The sequence below is a fragment of the Gavialis gangeticus genome, unplaced genomic scaffold, assembly GCF_001723915.1.
Source record: "Gavialis gangeticus isolate Ggan-Ray unplaced genomic scaffold, GavGan_comp1, whole genome shotgun sequence".
NCBI lineage: Eukaryota > Metazoa > Chordata > Crocodylia > Gavialidae > Gavialis > Gavialis gangeticus.
Genome location: NW_017728996.1, coordinates 23,664,091 through 23,675,302, shown reverse-complemented (window position 1 = coordinate 23,675,302; position 11,212 = coordinate 23,664,091). Strand labels below are relative to the sequence as shown.

The 11,212-nt window shown below is 41.8% G+C and overlaps 1 protein-coding gene across 1 annotated transcript in view; it reads left to right on the top strand.

Annotated features, from left to right (window-relative positions):
• SPPL2A (signal peptide peptidase like 2A) overlaps window positions 1-11,212 on the top strand; it is an 81,526-nt gene that overhangs the window by 17,391 nt on the left and 52,923 nt on the right. Inside the window, exons 7-9 of the mRNA XM_019504148.1 lie at window positions 3,430-3,581; window positions 8,134-8,230; window positions 9,306-9,407. Of these exons, the coding sequence (XP_019359693.1) occupies window positions 3,430-3,581; window positions 8,134-8,230; window positions 9,306-9,407 (351 nt within the window). The remainder of the gene's footprint in view (window positions 1-3,429; window positions 3,582-8,133; window positions 8,231-9,305; window positions 9,408-11,212) is intronic.

Here is an 11,212-nt window from a genome sequence, read left to right as displayed (position 1 = left end):
CAGCATTGCATGCTACAGAGAAATCTTTCGTGAAAGAAAGGGTCAATCGATGTGGCAAACGTCATTGTTGTCTTATTTTAAGAAATTGCCACAGCCACCCCAACCTTCAGCAACCACCACCCTGATCAGTCAGCAGCCATCAACATCGAGGCAAGACCCTCCACCAGCAAAAAGATTACGACTCGCTGAAGGCTCAGATGATGGTTAGCATTTTTTAGCAATAAAGTATTTTTTAATTAAGGTGTGTACATTGTTTTTTTAGACATAATGCTATTGCACACTTAATAGACTACAGTATAGTGTAAACATAACTTTTATATGCACTGGGAAACCAAAAAAATTCGTGTGACTCGCTTTATTGCGATATTCGCTTTATTGCAGTGGTCTGGAACCGAACCTGCAATATCTCCAAGGTATGCCTGTAATGGACTTTTCTTCTCCCGTAGCCTGACCTGCTGATGCCTGTGTTTGTTTGAGAGTGGCTGGGGAATATAAAAAGTGAAACTGTTTTACGTGCAGTAGAGTGAAGCCATCTTTCATCAGTTCTAAGGAAGTAATATACTTTGTGTGAGGCTCCTGACTGCACTCTAAGGCCCCCTCTACATGTGACATTTATGTGGCAATTAATGTGTTAATCGTAATGTAAATTGCAAAGATGCTACATGTGCACATGAGCACTCAATTTAAGATGCCATAAAATGTAGAGGTGCACCGATACATCAGTCCATATCATATTGGCACTGATGAAAGGAAAATTGACATTATTGGCAATTGGCGTTTTTGGCTGATGCAGCCAGTACTGTTACCAGTAGATGCAGCATGCATGTGCGCAGCTGCAGGATGCGCGTGTCCAGCCCAACAGCTTGCAGAGTAGCATCCAGCTGGTACATCTTTTGGGAAGGAAGGGGCTTGGCAGGGGCAGATTGAGGCCCCTGTGGTGGGGGAGGGAGTGGGGCTGGGGAAAAGGGGTGTAGGACGGAGCCAAGAGAGGCTCGTTTGTGGGGGGTGGGGGGGGGGGGGGGGATCCGGCCACTTCATGTACCTCAGGAGAGCCATCCAGGCTTGTGACCCTGGATCTGTGCACAGGACATGGGTGAGCTGCCAGTGGGGCCAGGGGTGGCGCTGGGCTCTTCTTGGTGGGGGGGCTGAGCTGGGGCTGCACTCGGGGTGGGCACTGGGAGGGGATGCTATAGGGGGCTATGGTGAATTTTGGGGTAGCTATAGCCCCCCCAGCCCAGTGCTGCCACTGCCTGCCCCATGGCTCCTCCAGGGGTGCACATAGAAGTGTGATCTGCCCCACCTCCCCATGCCCCCTGGACGAGCCGCGCAGCTCCGTTCCGCAACCCCTGTCGCCCTGGCTGGGCAGCACCTGCCCCAGCCCCACTCCCTCACTATGGGGGCCTTGATCTGTACCCTCTCAGTCCCTTCTCTCCCCCCCACAACAGATTTACCACTCAGATGCTGCTCTCCAGCCTGCTGGGCTGCATATCAACAATTGGATCAGTATTGGCTGATATGGCTCGTTAATAAACAGTCGTTGGTATCAGCCCAAAAAATCTTTATCACTGCACTCCTAATAAAATGGCAAACCAGCTGTAAAAATGTTCTGCATATGGCACCTTAAATTGTACCTGTAAAAGGTTGGAGCTGGGGGTTGCAGGTCAGCGGATTGTTGGCCCTGCCTTTGGACTGTGGCTCGTTCAGACCTGTAGCGCAGTCCCTGGTCAGAGCTGACGGTTGGCTGATTGTCGGCCTCAGCCCTGGATCTGTGGACACCTGGCTTTCAACTTGCAGTACAGGGGGAGCCCAAGATTGCGACTGTGATCCTGAGCTCCCCTTGCACTGGCAAGTAGCAAGAGCTAAATTGTGAGCCCTGATCCCAAAATTATGCCTCTTGCTATGCACCTGTTTCATAGGAGGAGTTGCCATTTTTGGGAACATGCCAGGGCCAGGTGTCAAAAATATCACAGGATGTGATGGCATGTTACTTGTTTGGAAACTCAGTATCTTTGAGAAATGTATTAATTTTTGCCCATCTTGAAAATGTTGTACCTTTCCTTAGGTTTGTAAACCACTAATCTAAATCGGATATTTATAGTAGCTAGGATTTGCAAACTTTCTTGCTTGCATTGATTTTAAGAAAGCTGTTGCCTTTTCAGAATGTCAGCATTGTAGCTGTGCGGACCTTGGGATATCATGGGAGGTAGAATAGTTGGCAAGCAAGCTTTACAAATATTCAGAGTGGTAAGAAGCACAGTTGACCTGAATGTTTAAAGACCTTTTGTTTATTTTATAAAACAGGTTTAACATTTTCAGTGCACTTATTTCTTATGGTAAGGCATAAATACAGAGCATGTATGTATTATAACCTTGAAGACATGTTACCTTTAATGACAATCTACTTTATTTCTCTGTTTCCCTTCCCCTTTAATTATGGACCATAGATGCAGAAGAATTCACAATTAACTGACAGAATTTGGCTGACACTAATGTTTTTTCAGACATTTAATGAAATGACACATGTCTAGCTGAAGTTCTAAAGCATTTACCATTCTTGGTGTAAAATATAAATGTCTGTCAATAATAATTGTTTTCCTGCTGGCATAAGCAGGTTTCTAAAAGGGAAATAATGAGTATTTCTGTTTGAAGACTATTCTCTTAGAGATGATTTTTGATTTTTTTTTTAGTTGGAATCTCATTTTAAACCTTTGACTCTTCCTTTTCCTCTAATACATAAAAGTATTTCCTTATGATTCAAGGTAAAGCAGCAGCCTCTTCCCATAGGACAATAGTCCTCTGAGAGAATTTTAGAAAGTATAGTGGAGAAATAGCTAGCAAATTCCACGGTCCTTCTTGACCTGAGTTTGGAGATGTCTTGATTATTTTTCAGACTAACACTAGCATTTTAGCAAAGTAGTTAAGAAAATGTCTAGCTTTTAAGTCAGAGTGACCACTCAGTGCTTAAAGTTTGTCATGTGCTTAATTACCTTGATGAACTGGAATTCTAGGGCATTTTTACACATGCTCTGGGACTGAGTGGGGTGATTTAATTAGAGTGGCTCCAGAAGTAGTTGTATTCAAAGCACCTTCAGCATCTCCTGTATCAACATCTCTGCACTCCAAAACAGCAGTGGGGATGCTTTAATTAAAGCTCATTGAATGAGCTTTAGTTAAAGCACCCCCACCACCATTTTGAAGCTCAGGGATGCTGATACATGAGATGCGGTGGCTGGCTGGCATGCACTAACTAGCATGCTCCAGTAGACTCAATTTAATAGTGCATTGGAGCAGCCTCCCCACATATGTACAGGTACCCTTTGTGTCTAATACACCTTAATACAGTGTAAAAATGGAGGTAGTGGTAAAAATCTAATTTTGTAAAAGTCTGCAGTTACTGTCTGTAACTGAAATAAATGTCTGTTTTGACAGTGAGGATTTGAAAGCTGTGGCAAGCCCTGGGGACAGAGAAACAAGAAGAAAGAAGGAAGAAAATGTCACTTTTACCCCACTTACAGTTATCCTGTTTGTGGTCATCTGTTGTGTCATGCTAGTCTTACTTTATTTCTTCTACAAATGGCTAGGTAAGAAGTGATAAGAAACTGTTGCAATTGATTTATTTTCCTCTTTCATGCCATTGACAGGCTTGTGTTTTTTTAGTTTTTAGTTTTTTAGCCAAAGGTGAACTTATTTTCTTACTTAAATCACCCTCCTTCATTTATTGGGAGGAATAAAAATGTTTAGGGGATTTACTTTAAAGTAGGGGAAATGAGGCCTCTTTTGGAATTCCCCTTCACATTTTTTTTCTCTGTAAGGTTGCCAAGGCAGTGGTTAGTTAAATAAGGTGTATGACTTCGTAGTAAAAATAAGCAGTCAAGCATATGATGCCCCTCTTCATTCTGTGGTTGAATCTTAGCTCAAACTCTAAGCCAGGGGTTGGCAACCTTTTGGGAGCAGTGGGATGCTGCTTGTGACTTCGCCACCAGTATTCTCCTCCCACGTCCCCACCAGCATAGAGGGGCAAATTCATAAGTGAAGATAAGAAGCACCTGCTGTAAGGGGGCAAGAGAGAGCAATGGGGGGCTGCTACAGGGGTGATATGTGGTATTGTGCAGGGCAGAGATGGCCAGGTTACATCCCAACAGTTCCCCATGTCCGTGGGCCTCATGCCACAAACACCTGCTCTAAGCAGCTGTACAGTTTGTCCAATTAAAAAAATATCACCAAAAAATCTTCTTGCCTTGTATATTTTTCTGGACCATCATGGCTATGACGCTCCAACCACGTTCTAAGCATTAGTTTCTAAATTGACTTTGGGCTACTTAAGTTATTTTGTCTTACCACAAGTAGACATAATGGACAGAGTAAACACTAATGACATAATTATCTTGATGATAATATAAGGTCTGTGAAAGATATAAGAAAAACAACAAACCTACAACCAGCGAACACTTCTATAAAATGCCATGATGTTAAAAAGGTTTGATGTTGATTGTCTTATTTTTATTCCAGAAATTGTTGGTGAAGCCAGTAATTCTCTTTTGTAGCTTGTTTTCCCCTTCTCTCACCTCTTCTGCATAGCATAAAAAGCTTTTGGCAGCTTCTTCTGCTTATAGGTAGCAATGCTTATATCAAAGGTTACCAAAAATGTCCCATCAAAAACTCTTTTTTGTTGCTTTATTTTGTTGCCACACTTAACTATTTGGTTGAAGTTTCCTATGTGGGGTGTCTACCTCTAGCTGAATTTTTGTGGAAAACTAAAGACTTTGAAAAACTGGAGTAAAAAAATATATTGCCCATATGCAATCTTTTATTTTGTTTATGCGAGAGGCAAGGATTTCTTTTTTTTCTTTTTTTTGCAGGGGGAGGGGAGGAGAGTGGTATCTTTATTGGACCAGCTGCATAATTGAAATAAATTCAAACAGGCTGTTACATGCAGTCCCTTCTTCAGGCCACTTGTTGGCTGTTTAGCTATTTGGTAAAGGAGCTCTAATTTTCTGTTCCAAAGCACATAGCACTGAAACTTGACCAGGCCATAGTCACTGTGTATGAACTTTTTGCCATCCATGTGAAACAATGGTTCTCAACCTTTCAGCCCAGTAGACTGGATGAGTGGTGCTGGGTTGGTCTGTGAGCCCAGTCTGGTACACACCACACTGAGCCCCAGTCTCAGGTGCCATGTTGTGCAGTGATCGGGCCCTGGACACAATGGCCAGATCCAATGCATATAGGCCCATAACATCTGGCGCGTGGGGCTTGGAAATTTGGAGGCTTGATATTGGAAAATCATCCCTCTCACACCCCACTAACTTTCCTGTGTAGATAATCCCTTTCTCTTTTGACCTCTGTATTGTTTTGTAAATTCCTTCCAGGTATCTGTATTTAAAGCTTTCAAGATTACTATCTATTTGTAGAGGTACACCGATATATCAGTCCATACTGAATCAGCAGCGATAAAAAGAAAATTGACATTATTGGCAATCAGCTTTTTTTGGCTGGTGTAGCTGATGATGTCACCAATAAATGCCGTGTGCAAGTGCACAGCCGCAGCATGCGTGCAGCCAGCAATGCAGCGTGGCAGCTTGAAGAGCCGTGTCCTCTTGGTAAGCCTGTGGGAGGGAAGGGGCGTGGGGGACAGATCAAGGCTGCCACATTGAGGGAGGGATTGGGGCTGGGGCAGGGACAGGTGCTACCCAAGTGGGGCGGGGTATGTGATGGAGCTATGGGCAGTGGGGAGGGGAGGCAGCTCCCACTGCTGTACGTACCCCTGGGGGAGGCATGAGGGGCATGTGCGCCCCTGGATTTGTGCGCAGGGTGAGGGCAGACTGCCCACTGTAAGCTCTGTGCCAGGGGCTGTGCTGGCCTCTTCCCAGTGGGGCGGCTGGGCTCAGGGTGGGGTGGTGGTGGTAGTGCTGGGAGATGGGCTATGGGGTGGGCTACAGATCCCCCCCTCCCCAAAATTCACTGTAGCTTCTCCATAGCCACTTCTCCCAGTGCAACTGCTGCCTGCCTCAAGCGCAGCCCTGGCCCAGCCCCTGCCTCTGGGAGGAGGCTGGCACAGCCCCTGGCCCCAAGCCTGCAGTGTGCAGCCTGCCCTTGCCCTGCACACAAATCCAGGGGGCACATGCTCTCCATGCCTCCCCCAGGGGTGCGCACGGTGGCAGGAGCCGCTAGTGGCTCTGTTTAGTGTCCTTCCCTCCTCCAACTGGGCAATGCCAGCACCTGTCCCACCCCCTCCCTCACCGTGGGGACCTCAGTTTGACCTCTCCATGCCCCTTACCCACCACAGACTTATCGGGCGGACGCTGCTTTCTGCACTGCTGGGCTGCATATCGGCTATCGGATTGGTATCAGCAGATATGGCTGGTTAATAATCGGCCGTCTGTATCAGCCAAAAAAATCTTTATTGATGCACCCCTATCTATTTGACATTCTTAAGTGGCTGGAGTCCATTCTGTAAATAAGTTGAGGTTATGGCATAAATGGCTAAAAGCAGGACAATTCAAATCTAAAAAGCTGATATTCTCTTACCTATTTATTTTCTGCACGCCCTTGAGCTAACTGCAGTATGTACAGAGGGTGCCTTTAACTTAGCTTTACATTTTTTGCTTTTGTTGGTTTCTATTACAACCTTAGTGCCTATCTACAAACACTTAAGCAACTTGACTCAGATGAGTTCAGAGTAAATCTTTGCATGTTAAGGTCATTAGAGAAAGATCTAAGTAGTGGGAAGAGGGTTTAGCACTTGAACTTTCCATTTCTTGATACTGCAAAAAGAGGAAGATACTTTGAGGTATACATAGATTTTTTTTTCTTTTTCTTAAAATAGTTAAATTTGTGTCTACAGTATACATGGAGCTCTCTATGAAATTATGTAAATATGTGTAAATTGTGTTTTCTGAGTACTTTAAGTATACCAAATTCTGTAAGAGCTCAGGTGCTGCTTTGCTGTAGTAGATAAATAATTGGGGATGGTTCTGCTTTGAGCGGAAGGTTGGACTAGATCAGTGTTTCTCAACCTTTTAAGTAACAAGTACCCCCTAACTTCTGAAAATTTGAATAAGTACCCCAACACTCAATTTTCCAGGGGATTTTATAGTTACAGACTAATGTGTGCCATATGTTGGAAGAAGGGGTGTGTATATAAGGCTGTGATATGACAAATGTCTGATCTGGTGCGGGTAGGGTTGCCACCTTTTACACCAAGGGTACACAACTCAAGTATGTACCTGAGCTAGAGTTGATGTTGGCCAAAGCTAGGAGGGCTGAACCCAGTGCTATGCAAAGTGCAGCACAACAAATTATTATTGGGGAATTTAATTTTTTTTAATTGCACCAATTTTTTTGCCGTAGTTTTGGGAGGAGGAAGCAGTTAGAGAGAGAGGAAAAGAGAGCAAGAGACAGTGTTGGGGTACCTGTGTACCCCCTGCCTGTCTTGTGTACCACAGATTGGGAAATTATGGACTAGATAACAGCCCGTGGTCACTTAAAACCCTAATTTTTTATGATTCTGTGATTCTATAAATATTCATTGTTGTGCTTTTAATAACATGTATTTTCCTTACAATCTGTGCCCCGGTTCTATAATAAGATGCATGTAGATGTCTCTTTCCGTAACACTGAGTGGAAGGACCCATCTAATAGATCCTGTTGCAGGATCCTATGCCTGTTTTTGTACAGTATCTAATGTATTGTGGTTGTTATGGGAAGCAATTAGTCATCAGCAGGTCCTCTGCCCAGTCACCCACATAATCACAGGGGCTGAAATGTCTATAAAGAAATGTGTTTGGGATGGTGTCCAAAGGTTAATAAATACAAGCTTTGGCAGTAAAAGGATTGCTCCCCTGGTTCTTGGGTACATTGGGTATGTTGATAGTAGCTTTTTGGATAAGTTTCCTTTGAAAGTGGAAAGCCTGCCATGAAAAACTTGAAAAATCAAACTCCTACAGACGTTTCAGATGAGTCTGGTGGTTTTATTGCAAGGCTCTAAATAGAAAATACTTTAAAACAACTTGATCAATGGTGCTCCTGTTCACAGCTTGTCACATGTATTTCCTTGCCCATGATTCCCAGCTGCTAGGGTATCCTCCTGCTACTTTTTATCACTTATTTTTATTTTTTCCATTTTTCATCTAGTGTATGTTATCATATCTGTGTTCTTCTTGGCATCTGCAATGAGCCTGTACAATTGTCTGGCTGCACTACTCCAAAAGATATCATTTGGGCAATGCAGGTATTGTATAGCTTAATTTGGTTTTGCATATTGCTGTTCTAGCAAATAAGGAGTTTAGTGAAAGCGTGCTTAGTTTGAGAACTTGTCAGTCTTATCAACTTGCATATAGTAAATAGTTTAAATTAAAAAAAAATCCCTGTAAGGCACCTTTAATACCGAGAATGCAAAAAATTTTAAATGTGATAGTTCAGTAACTTTCATTTTAAGAATAATAAAATATCCTCTGGCTAGATAGAAACTGATCTTATGAAAAACTTAAGTACCAATTACAATATAGAAACATGCTTAGTGACATAAAACAATTTAATTTTTTTTATGTATTCTGAGCTTTAGAATAACTGAATTCATAACAAAATAGTTGAAACAAAGTTTTGTTTTGTTTAACAGGATCCTACACAACCTCACTCGCCTTAGTAGTTCACTCTAATTTCATTGGAAGTACTAACACAGACAGGTGGAATCAGGCAGATGTCTGTGTTTTCTAGATAGTGGTCATGTTAAATTGCAATGTGCGAAATGTAATTTTTGAAGCCCTTTATAATATGGTTATAAAGATGTTCATCTTTTTTCTGAGATGCTTTTGGCATTATAATGAATAGGAAATTGCTTTTGAGGAAGACTAGATCATTAATCATAATTTTACTCTTTTTAACGTGTTAAAATATTTTTCCGTGTAAACTTCAAGGTTTGACAGTTCTTCTTTTGCATTATTCTGTCAGTCAGACTTTTGTTTCTCTAAGTTTCTATACTGTAACTCAAGACACCCGATCTGCATCTCTTAGAAAGCTAAATCACAACATAACCAAAGAACTGCTGATTGATAGATCAAGTTCAGGACACCTATTCACATTTAGGAAGAAGGAGAACTGTGTATTGTGCCTGTAAAATTACTTAAACCTAAGGTCTGGTGGAACATGGGCTGAATGAGTTTCATACTGAGGGGAGCCTTTGCAGAAAGCACTTTGCCAGCCTGTGCACCTGATGTCAGTTGTATATTGTATTTGTACTGGATTTTTTTTCGTTTTGTAATGTGAGTTTATTTCATACAACCTAACTTAACCACTTTACTTTTTAGGATTTCATGTTGCAACAAAAGTATTGAAGTGAGACTTATTTTTCTTGCTGGATTCTGCATAGCGGCAGCTGCTGTTTGGGTAGTATTTCGAAATGAAGATAGGTATGTAGTGTGCTTGATAATGTTGAGCTGTAATGACAATGAATCACGCCTCATGTAGCAAAAATCCTGAAACATGCTAGCCTTTGGAGGTTTTGTTATTTTTGGTAAATAGTATTAACAAATTAGGCTAGACTTCCCTAAACCTTACCAAATATTTTAAGTTAGTTGTAAGTCAAATGAACCAAAGCTACAAAGCTCATGGTTTTTATATGGGTATTTGGCATTACTGTGTAAAGACATTCTTAGTAATATTGAGGAATTTTGAATCCTCCTAGCTTACAATCAAAGTACTTAAGGAAGGAAGAAAAATGGATTTCCTTGAGTAATTACTTTTGGATAAGTAAATGAATTCTGCAGTTCCATCCTCTGTATATATTAAAATATATGCAGGTTTCCCTTGCTTTATGCTGTATGTGTGTTCCTGGAAAACAGCACATAACTCAAATTCACGTAAAAGGAATGCACTTTAAAATGTAACAAATAGGAATATGTGCCAAGACCTCAACTGTACTGACCCCCAGACCCATTTCTACCACTTTCACAAGACAATTTTGGTAATTACCAACAGCAGACAGTACACACAAGCACAGGGCACTATCACAATGGGGAAGGCAACTACAGAAACATGTTTCACAGACAATGAGCAAGGAGCACAGATCCACACAGGAGACTATATTTTGGTGCGCGTCACTCCCACAATACACTGCACAAAGCAGCTGACTGTGGGCTTCTACCACACCAATCATATAAGAGTGAATTTACCTTACATATAATGATTTTTTTGGTATAAGAAGGGTCATTGCATAAAAGCAAATTTGCACATATAGAGCCGGCATAAACTGAGGGAAACCTGTATATAATCTTTTGAACCAGATGACTTGAAGACCTGCTCAGAACAACAAAATGGCTAATATTAAATAAAGCCAAAGGAACTTGCTGTTCACTTGCATAGCATGAAGTATGGCTGCACAAACCTGTGTACATGAAATATTTTGGGAGCAAGAATAGGTCTGGAGGCAGTCCATATCTTCCCATCTGGTTTGCTATCCAAGGGTGTCTGTACATGTGCAGGGAAACTCCTCCGATGCACTGCAACGCACTATAATTACAGCAGTGTAATTAACCGGAGCATGCTCCAACCAGTCTCCATGTCTTGTGTATCAGCATCCCCATGCTTCAAATTGGTGGCAGGGGCACTGTAACTAAACCTTGTTCAACCCAATCTTTATGCTTTTCTTTCACTTTCAGGAAATGATTAAAAATATGTGTACTACAGGATGAATTATTTACAGACTACAGCTCCAAGTATAAATATAAAAACAAGGCCAATTCCAACTATCAATGCCATTTAATTGAAAAAGGAAATGCGGAACTTTTAGAGTTTAATACTGAATATTGGAAAGCTAATTTACCTTTCTGGAATTCCATTGATTTTAGGGTTACTGTATTAACTTTTAAACAGTCTATGGAAAGTGCTAAATTACATCCTACCCAGATGTAATTTATGAAGAACAATTTACCCTGACTGTATGGCAGAAATGTAATATAGTCAAGATCTAAGACTTCTGAATTTCTCTTGTCAAAGAATTCATAGTAATTGGCTATAATTCTACATTTGTAACTCCTCTTCATCCTCCAAACCAAAGAGGCTGGAGTCTTCCTAAAATGACTGTTGTTCTCCTTTGATTTTCTTCTGTATTCTTTTCCAGACTGCAGTCTGTCTGCCCCAAAAGTATAGTTGCCTGCTGCTTGTGGATGCAGTATTGGAAATGCTATATAGTAAGACGGGTGGGCAAAATATGGGC